Consider the following 16,138-nt stretch of genomic DNA (forward strand, 5'->3'; position numbering starts at 1 on the left):
TGAAATCTAGATTTTTTTTTCCAACAAGTTCAATAGCACATGGGGATTTCCCAACATACACCAGTGAGCCAAAACATAATAACCACCTACCTAATATGACGTTGGTCCTCCACATGCAGCCAAAACAGCTCGTACCCAGTGAATCATGGATGCTACAAGATTTCTAAATGTGTCTTGTGGTATCTGGTACCAACATGTAACCAGCAGGTCCTTTAACTCCTGTAAGGTCCATGGTTGAGATGCTGCAGATCGGAGTTGCTGTTCCAACACAAATCACAGATGCTCAATGGGAATAATGTCTGGGGAATTTAGAGGCCAGGGAAATACCTGGAAGTCTTCCTCATGTTCCTCGAACCAATCTCGAACAATCCAGGTGGTGTGGCATTGCGCATTATTCTGCTAAAAGATGGCACCGCCAAAGGGGAATAACCATTGCCATGAAAGGGTGTACCTGGTCAGCAATGATGTTTAGGTAGGTAGGTGGTAGACGTCAGAGTGCCCAGCACGTGGATGATTGGACCCAGGGTATCCCAGAACAACATCGCCCAAAGCATGACACTACTGCCACCGGCTTCTTTTCGTCACACGGTGCATCCAGGCACCATCAATTCCCCAGGTAAACGACGTACAAATACTCAGCTGACCACATGGTGCAACAGGAAATGTGATTCATTAGACCTTCTTCCAATCACTCAATGTCCAGTTTCGATGCTTGCGTGCCCATTGTAGGTGCTGTCGCCGGTGAACCACGGTTAGCATGGGCACTCTGAGTGGCCGTGCAGCTCAGTTTTGGTTGTTATTGATGGCATATATTGAGAGGCACTAGCCCTGAAGATGTGCCTTTCAATGTAAGCCTTATTCAATAATAACTGATAATTTTGTATTTTTTTGGTATTTTTCGTTTTTTAGATTTTGAATTTTATATTTGTATTTTGTAAATATGGAATTATTATGATTATTATTAACTTTACTTTATATAGAGGCTGACAGAGTCCTTTGTATGTTGCAGATATTCACTGCCAATTATGTTTTTGAATTTTAATTTGTTATGATTGGTACCATTTTATGCTATAACTATTGAATTAAATATTAATTTGTATATTCTCAGGCAAATATAATGTTAAATTATTTCTGATGGCATTAATTTGTTCTGACTAGTAATTTTATCTGTTTTGAATTTAAATTAATGTATATATATATATATATATACACACACACAGTAAACCCCCGCTATTCACTGTATCTATATTCGCGATTTCGCGTATTCGCGGTCGCTGATTTAATATAAAATGAAACTTAAAAAATGTGAATTTTGAAGCGCCGTGAATATTTTCCGCCATAAAAAAACATGGGCGTGGCTAAAATTATCTTTCTCGGTCAAAACAGGGCTCAGTGGGTGGGGGGAGAGGGGTGACAAAATCGCGAGCGTGGATGTTTCTCGCTAATCCTTGTTCAGTATGTGTTATGCACTTGTCGTGGAAGGTTTCGTCGTTTGTTTTTAATTTATACGCTTATAAATTGAATAAATTTATCAATTTATAAATTGGTATGCTTACAAAAGTGATAAATCTACCATTTTGCAGTGTAAAACAGACTTTTTCGAGTGTGTTAACTGAACAAAGTGACTTTATTGTGGACAAGTTCTTTCTAACCCGTACAAAAATGTGGCTACGAATAACAAGGGAAATGTGAATGTGAAATTATCAAAGAAGGTGATGACATTGGCGAATAAAATTGAGTTATTAGACAAAATTTCTAATGGTGAAAATGTCTCCTCAGTGGCAAAACATTATAAAATCAATGAGTCAACGGTACGATCAATCAAAAAATCGGAAGAAAAAATCCGCCGTAGTGTCCGTGAAAACGTGCTAATTCCTTCAAAAATTTGCTCTGTAACTCGTGATGTTAAATTAGAAAAAATGGAAAACGCTTTAAATCTGTGGATAGAAGACCGAACTCAAAATAAAATTCCCCTAAGTTCACTCATCATTCGTGAAAAGGCAAAACTCCTTTATCAACACTTAAGCAAAACTGGTGATAGCACTGGCTGGATAAGTTTTTTAGCTAGCAAAGAAGCTGGTTTGAAAGATTTGTTTGAAATTTCTAATAAATATTAGATTTAATATTAAATTGTTTCTTATTTTCATTTCGATGCCATATGCTTGCATTTCACTATGTACTGTCTATGTACATAATCATATTATGAAGGTACATATAATACATACATAGACAAAATTTTAGACTAGTTTTTCTTATATATTTCATACTTTGGAACGGAACCCCTTTATTACTATGTGAGCCATAACTCAGTATTCGTGACATTTTTCAGGAACGTAACCCCCGCGAATAGCGAGGGGTTTACTGTATATATATATATTTTTTTTTCTTTACATAACAACTAGCGAGCCAAAAGTGGGGATTCACAAAAAAAGAATGGAAATGTTGAAAAATTACATCCAACATAATAGCAGAGTTTTCCCTGCACAAAAGCTCAAAAATACCATGTTATGCGAGATTTGCCGCAATTCTGAAACCGCATAAGAGCGAGACCATGATGTAGAAGTACCGTGTATACGGGGATTGCCTGTATACTCTTTTAATAATATATGCTGAATTTAATCTCATATTCTGATTCGGGCTCCTAGGCAAAAAATTACGCGGCTCAAATTTCAATCTATAAATTCTATAATTTTTACGCTAATTACAAAGCTGAAACTTGGTATAGCTGGAACCAGAACTGTTTTCTTGAATTTTCCCACTTCAATTTTCAAAACTTTCTATTGAATTTCACACAAATTACAAAAGTGTGACATCAATTTTACTTTTTTTTTTTTTTTAGGCCTTTTTCAGTTATTTTTTTCCCCACCTTAATTAGCCTAGGGCTTATAAAACACGATACTTGATTTGTTTGTTTGTTTGTTTTGGAGCAGAAATTTCTGTTTATAGAGACAAAATTGTTTACTTGGAGCGGAACATGGGAACCAGCTCGAATTACGTCATAGCATTTCTCCATACAGCTCTATCGAGAAGGCAAAAAAAAAAAAAAAAAAGACAAACACAAGCTACTGTTAGTTGACATAAGAAGCAATAAAGCGAAACAGTAGCAACAACTGTTTCTGAAAGGCGAAAAGATTGTATTTCCTTTCTTCAATGTGTATTGCACCTAACAGAAAATCAAGGAAATTCATCTATTGGAAACGGGAGAAACTGGTGTAAAACTGATAACACTGCAATGGACATTTGATAAAAAAAAAAAAAAGTTTGCTCTATTGTAATTGTTTTTAGGGAACAATATCGGAACAGCAGTTTCCTGGATGTATATTTGATCTTCTAACGAAATTTCAAGAAAATATTTCTATTTATAGCTGCGTTATAAACTTCGAAAACTGGTGTACAAAAGAAGAAAAAAATATCTTCCGCTATGAATAACGGACTGTTTCTTGAATTGTGTATTCTTCACAAAACTGCAATATTTCTAACAATACAAAGCTAACAGATTACGACTAACGACTGCTCAAAAAAGTATTGTTAGAAAATATTTGCTTGTTATGCTTTGATGTTATCACAAAGGGAGAAATTTTGTTTTAGTTCAGAAGCCGAATAAATTCATGAGCTGCAATAAAAAGATAAACCCTGCTGAAAAATAGATTTTCTCCCCATCACTTCTCTTGTTTTACTGTGGTTTTTGGCATATGTGTAATTTCACACAATCAATCTGTGACTGCTAAACACAGTGCAGTTTCTCCTATGTTGGGATCTCCTCTGACCTATGGTTGTCCCCGAGTATAAACAGAAAATTTGTTTGTCGGAATGCTGCCCACCAATGGCACCAATTATCAACTCTTTTACTTGACCTTCTAATGTACGTTGTGTACAAATAACCCACTTTGCGAAAATTCGAAAGTGCTACATCAATTAGGAGCAAAAACCGTTTCCTCCAACATAACAAATTACTTTATGTACAATAAAGGACTACTACTGATGATTTTACTGACTGGAAGGAAGCATCACACAATAAAACATCTGTACAAGGCGAAAACATACAGTCACTCAAAGGAAAGTAACCGTAGTCATTTGCATTTAAGGACAAGCTATACAGCGATTTTTGAAATTTATAATGCAGTTCACTCGCTAATATTTCCAGAGGGATTTTTGCAAAATATTGTTCCTGAAAACAATTACAAACAAGCAAAGTGGTTTTTTTTTTATGAAATGTGCACCAGACAAAAATCGGACTTATCCAAACTTTGGCTTTCTACGATGAAGCTCACTTGTTAGAACTTTAGCATTTGTTATGAAACTGAATGCAATAAAGAAATAGACTTATTAGAACTTCCATATCTGCGATAAAACTGACTAATTAGAACTAATCAGCATCTTTGACAATCTCTTGACTTCTCCCCACCAAAAAATTACTTTTACTTCTCTCTCTCTCTCGTTCGACTGGAAAGAGCAAACTCCCTCCCATAAGGAGTTTTTCCCTCCAAGTGAATGAAGGGAACTGGAAATTTCAGGAAAATGAACCCTATTTTCCTTCATTCGGTAAACAGCTACTCTGTCAGCACAAGAGAAGTGAAATTACATTTGCAGATCAGAATGGAATTCAAGCATCCAAACATATGACACTTTATGGTGAATTTTTCGGGCATGTGTGTGATAATGAAAATTCAATTTTTCTCTTGAAATTTTTTGATGGTATCAAATGCATAAAGGAAATATCAAAGTAAAAAAAAAAAAAAAAAAGTAAAGTGCAGCCATTATCAACCCACTGCAGGATGGAAGCCTCCTCAACAATTCATGCTGATCAAATGCATAAAGGAAATATCAAAGTATTCAGTAACAATTATAATTACCCAATCCGTTACTATGAGATGTAGTAACGGATTTCCCAAAAAAAATTTTAAAAATATGCTACGAGTAACGGATTGTTTTCACAATCTGTTACTCGCAGCGTATTTTTTTTTTCTTTTCGTTTGCACACCAGGTGAGATGCATGCAAAGTTACTTTGACACAAGTTTTCGCAGTTTATAACACATCCAGGAAACTGCTGTTCCAATATAGTCCTCTAAAAATGATTACAATAAAGCGAACGTTCTTTTTTATGAAATGCACATTGTAGTGATGTTTTATGAGAGTTCCCCCCCCCCCCTTCCGTTTCCAATAGATGAATTTTCTTGATTTTTTGTTAGTAGATACAATACATACTGAAGAAAGGAAAGAAGATTTTTCTTTTTCAAAAACAATTCTTTGCAATTCTTTTGTACAATTACGAAAAGCAGTAAAGCAAAATGTTGTGAGAGAGCCATGCAAAATATTGTTCGCAAATAATGATGCTCAACTGTTTGTTTTCCAAGAAAGTTGCTTACATTTTTATTTTCTACATGGATCACCTTGGTAATGCTAATGACATAAGCTTGACCAGTCAATTATATCTCCGCGTGTGTTGATTCGTTTTAGCCAGTGGCGCCGAGATAACGTGGAAAATTTAAATGAATGCTGTAACTCGTAGCATCTTCAAAGCGTTGATCAGTGTTTTGCCGAAGTCCTAATTTCGTAAATTGATATGTGACCTTATATTTTTGCTGTTTTCAAGTGAATTAATAGTTTTTGCTGAATGCTAAAGGTAGAAATCAAAGAATATACTTCTGATTATGTATACTGAGAGTTTTAATTTTGTGAATTGAGTAGAAATTAGGGAAATTATTAGTTTTTTTTCAGGGAGAACCAACTTTCAAGTGGTGAAGTAAAAGTAGACTTTAAAAAAAGGCCAGACCGGATAAGGGTTAAGAAAATTAACTTTTTCTAAAATATTTTATAAATTTTTAAACACGGCCAGATCCATACTCACTCACTCACTCTCCACACACATACACAAGATATTCATTTTTATTTCAAACTATAAAGCTTAAGAAAAAGGTGTACCCATAACCTATAAAGGGCTCTAATATATAGCTAAGTCATACTATATAACTTAGTTAATTTCAATATTAGCAAAATAAACAATCAATATTACATCAATCAATATTCAGTAATGTCATTACTGAATAAGGCCTACATTGAAAGGCACGTCAACTGGGGTTAGCGCCTCTCAATATATGCCATCAATAACAACAAGGGGCTACCTTGTCCACTAGTATTACGATAAACAGCTGCATATTTGCCCCCCCTTTTTCTAATACTACAGACAAGTTTGGAAACACAGTGACTGGTACATGGTCAGGAGTAGTCCCCTGATGAATTTCCTGGCTGTGTATCATATTTTCATCTACTATATTCAGATTATGCATATTTGCCATCCCCTGATTCGACTTCTTGCTAAAATTGCCCTCCCCTATCTGAATATAGTGTTATTTATTTATTTATATATTATTATTATTCCCCCCCCCTCAATCCCAGTTCATTTTTGCGCTAGGTTTTTCAAATTCTTTCACCTGTCTAACCACTACTTCACTTCCACTATCCCTTAAACTTCTCTTAGGTCTGCCACCTTGTGGACTTTTCATTTCCATTTTTACACTTTATTTATTCTACAAACCACACATTTATTCATTTACATATATATAATAATTACTTCCCATATTTCTATTTATTGTCTTATCTTTAAACTTTCTTAAACAAATGTGTTAAATTTTCCTTTCAGAAAGAACCCCACACCCCAGATCATTTTGAAATTGTTTATATTAAAAGCATGGAAGCATTCATAATGATGTTTTACTACTTCTGATTTCTCTTTTTCAGCAATCCTAGTTTGAAATAAATTAGATACGAATATTTTAATTAAAACTAGGATTGAGATACAATTATAATAAACAATTTTTAAATAATTGGGGGGGGGGGGTTAAGGAAGAACAAAGTTTAAAAAAAAAAAAGGTAAATAAGAAAATTTAAAAAGAAGATAAATAAAAATATTATTACAGCCAAACTTGGTTATAACAAGCATCAAGGGACCAACAAAATTTCCTTCTTATAACCATTACTTGCTATATCGGTGATAGCGGAAAAGGAGAAACCCTTCAGGCCAATAAACAATGAACACTTTATATCAGCATGAGTTAAATCTACCTCCTCCTTTTTTTAAATTCTCAATAACTTGATAAAATGATAGATTCAAAAAACAAAAGAAATATTACAGAGAAAAAAATATACAGTGAAACTTCTCCTAATGGACACCTCTCGTTAACGGACATCTCTCTACAACGGACATTTTCAAATTCCCCAACTCACCTCCACTGGTTTTAACATGTTTGCAGCTTCTGTCTAGCGGACATTCTCTGTAACGGACGCGGACAGGCAATCTGCACTGTTTCGTTTAGATTAGCACTTAATTTTATCTCCCCATAACAGGCGATCTCACGGCCATTTTTCTAGGAATGTTTCTTCCACGTATTGCCTCAATCGTGTGTTTATTTTCTATTTCCGATTCTCTGAATTTTATCAAGGTTTACATTGCGGCTCTAAACCCTTTTTCAAGAATTTTAAAGCACGTGTAAAACTTCTGATGAATTTGGTGTGTGCAGGGGGGGGGGAATATGGTCGGCCTTTCGTCTTTTCAGTTTCAGTTTTGTTCAGTGTCGCGTGAAGTGCACAATGTCTTCTCGTAAACATTTAACTTTAAAAGATAAAGTCGAACTCATTAATGCGTATGATCGGCAAAAAAATAGCGTTCGCAATCTCGCTGCAAAATTCAAAATCGGGAAGATGCAGGTAAGCGACATCCTAAAGAAAAAAAATGAACTGCTCAAACAATTTTGACAACACGTAAATGATCAGGTTCAAAAATCATTCCTGAAAACTGTTGGACTTCAAATTGACAATGTTACGTATGAGTGGTTTTCTCGCGCACGTGCTAAAAAAATTCCCATTAATGGGCCTATTATTAGGGAAAAGGCTTTGGAGGTTGCGAAATCTATGGGAGTAAATGAGTTCAAAGCTTCTGTGGGATGGCTAGACAAGTTCAAAACTCGGCATAAAATTTCTTGGAAAACCGTAAGTGGTGAAGGTGGATCTGTTGATACTGGGGTTGTAACAGAGTGGGCCGTCAAATCGGAAGATTTATGTCGTGATTTTGAAGCTAAGGGTATTTACAACTGTGACGAAACAGGGTTGTTTTTTAAAGCTCTTCCTGAAAAAACAATGAGTCTAAAAAACGAAAAGTGCCAGGGTGGAAAAATTTCTAAGGAACGCTTGATTGTACTATTGTGTACAAATATGCTGGGAGACTTTGAACAACCTCTTGTTATAGGAAAACCACAAAATCCTCGTTGTTTCAAGGGCATAAAGTTGAATCTTTTGAATGTTGACTGGAAGTCTAATAAAAAAGTGTGGATGACACGAGATATCATGAGCGAATGGATAAGTCACTTTAACCAAAACATGATTCGTCAAAACAGAAAAATTATTCTTTTCATGGATAATGCTGCATCTCACCCGCATATTGAATTGTCCAACATTCAAATCGTTTTTCTGCACACCAAACACATCTGCAGAGTGTCAGCCCTTGGATCAAGGGATAATAAAAAATTTTAAACTTCACTACAGAAAACGTGTTTTAAGACATCTCATTGCAAACATGAACGATGTAACATGTGTGAGTGACCTTGCAAAGAAGCTCAGCATCCTAGATGCGATTCAATGGATTTCCACTTCAGTAAACGCAATTAGAAAACAAACTGTCGTGAACTGTTTTGTAAAGCCTGGCTTCTCAAACGCAAAAATTGAAGTTGTGAACAGCAATGTGGAGCACCAAGAACTTCAACATCTATTGATAATGTATGATACTTCAGCTACAAGTGACCCTGGCTACAAAGATATAGACTTGAACCTCGCTACAGAAGATGGTGCTCTAGATATCAACGACATTATCATCGATATTTTTCAAGAAGTTTCTCATGAGGATGAAGAAATGGAAGGAGGTCATTCTGTCGAAGAACCTATTAACGACGAACCACCGATGAAAATAGAAGAAGCGCTCATACAAATCAATCGTTTAAAAATGTTTTTCGCCGCTGAAGAAGATACTGAAGGACTTTCTATGGTTTCTTCACTCCAAACAAATGTTGAAAACAAAATTATCAGCCGGAAGAAGGTGCAAAAGAAAATAAGTGATTATTTTTCTTAAGATAGTAAATAAGATAAATAAGAAAATAAGTGTATTTTCCTTAAGATAAAGTCATAATATGCATAGCACAATTGTATGTATATTATTTACAAAAATATTGTTCAAAATCTGTATCTATTTTAATTTAATTTTACATTAAACGTTTAACGATTTTTCTTTTCTTTTTTTTTTTTTTTTTTTTTTTCTCCCTCAGACGTCTTGTTAGCGGACACTTCTCTCTAACGGACACATTTTCGTTCCCCATGGCTGTCCGTTAAAGGGAAGTTTCACTGTATACAATTATATATCTACGCATTATTTGTATTAATATGCTTCTATAAACTACAATACACTTAATATTAAACAACTTATTTGTCTGTAATTGTATATCTTAGTGCACTTGCAACATTATGGTTTTAAAATTGTCGGTAATTTTAAAACCATACACTTAATACTAAACACAATTTATTTCTCTGTAATTAAAAACAATACTATTTAATTATAAACACCATTTCAATTATTCTTTATTTATGAATCTTAAAATTGATGCTTGTTTTAAAGATTTCACTTTGATATTTCTTAAGTCTCTCCTTAAAACACTCAGCTTTAAATGTCTCACTACTTGCCTCCAGTTCCTTCAAAAAAATTGACTGTGTTCATTGCACCTTGAGCTTGTGAGATTGTCGGCACTGATTTTGATTCACTTTCAATTGTCATCATATCATCATTGTTGAGCACAGCATCTACAATGTAGGAAATTAACCCTACATTAAGTTGCCATCGACTCATACAAATTCGTTGATATTATCTGAATTAAAACCTACAATGTTGTTATGTAGCAACTATTCTGATAATGGTAAGTTGTTTTCTTTGTTTCCACCTTCTTCATCTACAATTGAAATTTCATTTGAATTTAATTTCGATTTCTTGTAGCAATTCGATATGGATGTCGAAATAATGCTTTTCCACACATCTTCAATAAATTTATAATATCCAATATCAATATAGACTCAGTAAGTTTCTGTTCTCTTTGACTGATCAGATATAGAACTAGAAATCTTTTATAAAATCCTTTCAAACTCTCGATTACACCTATGTCAATTGGTTGTAAAATTGATATTGCATTAGGAGGCAGAAACATTACCTTATTGTTGGACAAATTTTGAATCTGGGGATGTGCAGGACAGTTATCAACTAACAATAAATTATTTTTCTTCTTTTTGAATAGCTCCTTATTCCAGTCATTTACATATTCCCGAAAGTTATCCGAAGTCATCCAAGCTTTGTTTGCATGTAATCCACAGTTTTCTTGCATTTTTGAAACACCAAGGTTTTAACGATTTTCCAATAACAAACAGTTTATCAGGTCCTGTCATATTTGCACATACAAGCACTGCCAAGCAAGCCTTCGATTTTTTTTCAATCAACACATTCTTCCCCTTTGAAGTTAAATGTAATGTCAGTTGTCAAATTATAAAAAAAAAGTCGTTTTGTTGGTGGCGGAGTTGTTGTAGTAGTAGTAGTAGTAATAATAGAGGATTGTTATGCAAGAAAGCAAGCGTATGAGCTTATGTAGCATCAGCCAAATAAAAAAAAAAAAAAACACAATTTCACACAACCATTCCCTCTAAAAATTTCTCCAGTTCCTCCTTAAATTTCTTTAAGCTATCAACTTCCACAACTACAGATGGAAATTTGCTCCAGCAATTAACCACCCACTGGCTAAAAGCAAATTTCTACACATCTGAGCAAGCAGAAGAATCCCATCAGAATTCAGCATGCTCAACCCATTCAAAGCCTTATACACCTCAATCAGATCATCTTGCAGGTGCCTAGTCTCCAGCCAAAGCAATTTGCAGAACTTAAGCCTTTCTTGGTAAGAGGAACCCCTTCATTCCCCTCACCAATCTTGTTGCCCTTCTCTGTACATGATCAAGCAACTCTACATGCTTCCTAAAATGACACCTGACCATTGCCTTATACAAAGGGATAATCACCTCTTTTTCCCTTCTAGCAAAATTCTTGTATATATATCACTGACAATACCCCATGACCTGCTTTGGCAGCCCAGAAAACTGGGCTGCACTGCTCAGAAAACTTCATATCTGACTGCACAACTGCTCCCAGATATTTTTCATTTTCTACCACACTAAGTGTAATACCAACTTCTCAACAACTTCCTCAACTGCTTGAGGAAGCATTGTTTCAATGGTTCACAACACAAAGAAGTGCTGGATTTTCAGTAGACTACTACTGAACTACTATCTTGAACACTCAAGCAGAAATAATTTGGAAGTGATGATTTTGTGTGGGTACCAACAGTTGACTGGATTGATTTAAAAACCAACATAACATCGTTTATGCAAAAATTAGTGGAGAATCACAATCTGTGGATCCAGTAATGGCAAATGAATGGATTGACCGTGTTTGTGCAGAAATCAGGAAAGATTTCAATGAAGAAGGCATCTACAGTTGTGCTACTGCAACAGGATCTAGATAATTTGGGCAGATGGGCTAAGAAGTGGCAACTGAAGTTTAACCTTGGCAAATGCAAAGTACTGCATATGGGTAGAAGTAACCCCAGAGAAACGTACCAACTGTGTGGTCCTACACTTAAGGTGGTAGAAAATGAAAAAAGACCTGGTAGTAATTGTGCAATCAGATATGAAGTTTTCTGAGCAGTGCAGCCCAGTTTTCTGGGGGGGGGAGTAGCCTCGGGTGCACTGGGGGGGGAGTGAAAGCATAAAGAAGGAAGAGAAGATAAGAAAATTTAGAAAACTATTCGTACATAGTGTAATATTTTCCAGGTAAATACACAAAAATGCAAGTTATAACCAATCGGCAGTCAAATCCGCTGACAGGTCTTAACAAGCAAGTACAGGTAGGCGAGCGTGTCGGGCATTGTCGGTGAGTCCAGCTTACATCAGCAAGAATATGTGCGTGTAATGACTTGTTGAGAATACGATACTATAAATAAGCGTCATGTATGAAATCTAGTTTACATTGTTTTTGAATTGTGTGACAAGCAGTTAACAATAGTGCAAGTGTAATAGTATTCAATTCAAAAATTTTAATTCATATTCGATAACTTCGATATCTACGGATCACATACAAAGCAAATTGTATTATTGTTGTTTCAATAAAACAGCAATTTACATGTGAGTATTTTTATATATTTTCTTACATATCTACTGTACGTTTCTATGGCTTCTAGTGTTTACTAATAATAAAATATTTTTATTGCATTATTAATGAAATCAGAGGAGTGAAATCATAAAAAAAACTGTTAACCATTAATATTTATTTCTATCTATTGAATCATCTGTGTTAATTGGTAAATAAGGCGTGTGTTAATAAGGAACAATTATATAAATAATGGAAAATTGAATAAAAACTATTAACCAATTCTTAATTGCATATTAATGTATTTTTTAATTAATTATTTCTTGATAAATTTAGTTTGATATTTGACAATTTAATATCAAATAAATATATCTAATGCTGAACAAAGAACAAAACCCGGTTAGTTTCATTAGTATTTTAGTTTGTTTGTCTTTTGCCGTCTTACGCAAAAACCACTGATGTCGTGGACGCTATTCTAATAAGTATAACACAACTATCGCAAAGAATTTTGGTTCCGACTAGAGAAATATTAATTATATAATTTTTTTTCTACAGATAATATTATGGCCGAATCTAAGAAAAAATTTAGACAATATAGTATTGAATATTTGAACTATGGCTTTATTCAGTCGCCTACAAACAATATATTACCAATGTGTTTGATATGCGAAAGAGTTTTATCAAATGAAGCTATGAAAATAATGAAGCTACCTTCAAGACTACGAGAACATTTGACAAAAGTTCATGCTGATAAAAAAGATAAGGATTTATTTTATTTTCAAGCACTTAAAGAAAAACGTTTGAAACAACCGATATTGGTAAAACTCTTTTCAACAGCATCTAAACAAGATGACGATGGGTTGCATGCTTCTTACATTTCGTTACTGATTGCTAAAATGGGAAACCACATACTATTGGTGAAGAACTAATTGTACCAGCTGTAAGTGAGGTAATAATCACTATTCTACGCATGCCAGCATCTGATATTATCAATAAAATTTCTTTGAGCAATAATACAGTGCAAAGAAGAATTGATGAAATGGCTCAAGATGTTGAAGACTCATTATGTGAGTATTTAAAAACATCCCAGTTCTCTATACAGCTTGATGAGTCAACTTTGCCAGGAAATGAAGCCTTACTTTTAGCATACGTGCGATTCATAAAAGAAGAACAAATTTGAGAAGAATTATTATTTGGTAAAAATTTGAAAACTGATACTAAAGGAGAATCGATATTTCATGCATTGGAAGAGTTTTTTAAAGAAAAAGGAATACCCCTGAATAATATCTTGTCAGTTCCTACTGATGGTGCTCCAGTGATGATAGGGCGCTATAGGGGGTTTCTTGCATATTTAAAAAAGGCAGTGCTGAATGCATTAGTTGTACACTGTGTCATCCATCATCAACATTCAGTTGCCAAAAATCTGAGTGAATGCCTACATAGGTCATTAGATTATGTCATTAAAGCAATCAACAAAATCAGAATCAATTCATTGAATGACAGATTGTTTAGACAACTTTGTATTGAAAATGATGAAGAATTCAATCGCTTGCTGCTTCATACAGAAGTTCGTTGGTTATAAAAAGGTACCTGTTTGAATCGATTTTATAAATCTCTTTAACTTCATGCTAGAGTTTCTAGAAAACAAAGATGATGCTTTATGAGCCAACTTGATTAATTCCAAAAATGACATAGCTTATTTGACAGACTTGTTTAACAAATTTAATGAAATAAATCTACAACTTCAAGGCAATGAGCTGAATTTAATAAAAACAAAAGCTGTTATTTCTGCGTTTGTGCAAAACTTCTTCTGTACAAACAAAATTTAGGACAAGGGGAATTCAGCAAGTTTCCAAATTTATCAACAGTAGAAAAATATGATGAAGACTTACTTACCTATTGTCAGCACTTGGATGCTCTCCATTCTGACTTTAAAATATCTTAAAGAAGATATTTTAAAAATGAACATATCCGATTGGGTTCTGAATTCTTTTTCAAGTACAAACACAGAAGAATCTCCAAAATTACAAGAACTGATAGATGTAACAGCAAATGAAGAATTGAAATTCAAAGATTCCAACAATTCTGGCTGCAAAAGCAGATACCTACAGTTTATCCTGGATTATGGGCTATAATACAAAAGTTTTTAATTGCATTTCCTTCATCATATTTACTGAAACGTGGGTTTAGTGCAGTCACAAATTTGTTAACAAAAAAAAGAAACCGACTGCAAATAGCGAATCGCGGTGATTTAAGAATACTACTTAGGATTAATACATTGATAGCAGCGTACCAGGTTCATCCTTCTCATTAGGATCATTTTTAATGTTATTCGTAATTTTTATTTTCATATTATTCTTCGTTATCTTAATTTTCTGTGTGTAATGCGAATGTTACTATGGTTAATTTTAATAAATAATTTTATAATTTCAAGCTTCAAGGTGTCTTATTTACAACATCTTTATTTACTGTTTTAAGACGTAGGTAGATATATAGATACAAAAAAAACAATTTTTTTACTATATCTTTCTATTTGATCGCTTAAAGAAGGTGGATTTCGGGGGGGGGCTGAGAGTAATTTTTTTTCTGAAAAGGGGGGGGGCGGTAGGACAAATAAGTTTGGGAACCTATGAGCTAGAGGATGGTTGACTGATTGTTGGAATCAACTCCTATCCACTGTTGTGGTAGGTGGTTCGAATAAATCCATGAAAGAACTCAACGTATTAGAGGGGATGGACAGGCGAAATCGGGAATCTTGGCCTTTATTCATTTATTTATTATTTTTTGCTGGTTCTATATAATCTTGATTTCTTGCATCATTTACCATCACTACTGCTATTAATAATAATAAATCTTTGTTTATGAACCAAATATAAAAAAGGCAAATTAAAAAAAAATAATAAAAATAAATAAAAAAATAAAGAGAGAGGAACAAAGGCTTGTAATGGTCAACTGGACCAAGTTTTTAATGAATTCTGCACATTCATCCCTAAGAATCAGGTCGTTAATATCTTGTAAAAATATCATATGCTTTTTACATATCAAAAACTCACACTTTCTAAAAAAATTCTCTAAGTAGTAGATTAAAATATTTATCTTTATGCTAGTAGTATTATTTTTATTCTAGTATTTGAAAAAAAATATTTATTTATAACCTAATTAATGATGGTATGTGTTCACATTTAACCAGATTTAGAAGTTACAAAAAAGCCATATATGAACATATTATACATAACATGCAAATTATGTTACCTGAATAAGAATCCTTGGTCTCTGAGGGGACGGAAATGGAATATCTAACATGAAATGTGAAATATACCTAAAAGAAAATAATCGTTTGAGAGAACAGACTGAAAATAATTCCCCCCATAATAAGAAACTACATGTCCAATAAAATAACAATAAAAAAGACAAATGGTATCTCGTTCCTTTAGTTTTTTTCTGTTTTGTGCTAATGCCTAATCATGATTAGTAATAATCAATGTATTTTGTATATACTACAAAAGAATAATGAAATATATAGTGAAATATATATATAGGGTGACCGTATACTTTTGGAGCAAAACTGGGACAAAATGTATTCCAAAGAAAAAAATCTGGGACAACACGACTGTTTAAAAGAGGTAAAACTGGGACAACATTAGTGTACGCATCTTTTTAATTATATGCACATAAACAGCACAGAACTGGTCAGTGAATGGTTAATGCCACGGCTGCAGGAGGACATTACAGATGTGATTTATCAACAAAACAATGCCCCTCCACACTATCATAATGAAGTGAAGTCATATCTGAATGAACATCTTCCTCAGTATTGGATTGGGCATAGAGGCCATGTCGACTGGCCTCAGAGGTCGCCTGATCTTCTGCCAATGGATTTCTTTTTGTGGGGTTATGTGAAGGACAATGTGTACATC

General features: G+C 34.0%; 1 protein-coding gene across 3 annotated transcripts in view; it reads right to left on the reverse strand.

The window, feature by feature from the left end:
• The window catches only part of Crag (DENN domain-containing protein Crag), an 878,555-nt gene that overhangs the window by 710,931 nt on the left and 151,486 nt on the right, over positions 1-16,138 (reverse strand). For all 3 annotated transcript variants that reach the window (XM_090389072.1, XM_090389068.1, XM_090389077.1), the window contains one exon: positions 15,474-15,540. In XM_090389072.1, the coding sequence (XP_090245198.1) occupies positions 15,474-15,540 (67 nt within the window). The remainder of the gene's footprint in view (positions 1-15,473; positions 15,541-16,138) is intronic.

The sequence above is a fragment of the Mastigoproctus giganteus genome, chromosome 2, assembly GCF_048544385.1.
Source record: "Mastigoproctus giganteus isolate SK-2022 chromosome 2, ASM4854438v1, whole genome shotgun sequence".
Taxonomy (NCBI): Eukaryota; Metazoa; Arthropoda; class Arachnida; order Uropygi; family Thelyphonidae; genus Mastigoproctus; species Mastigoproctus giganteus.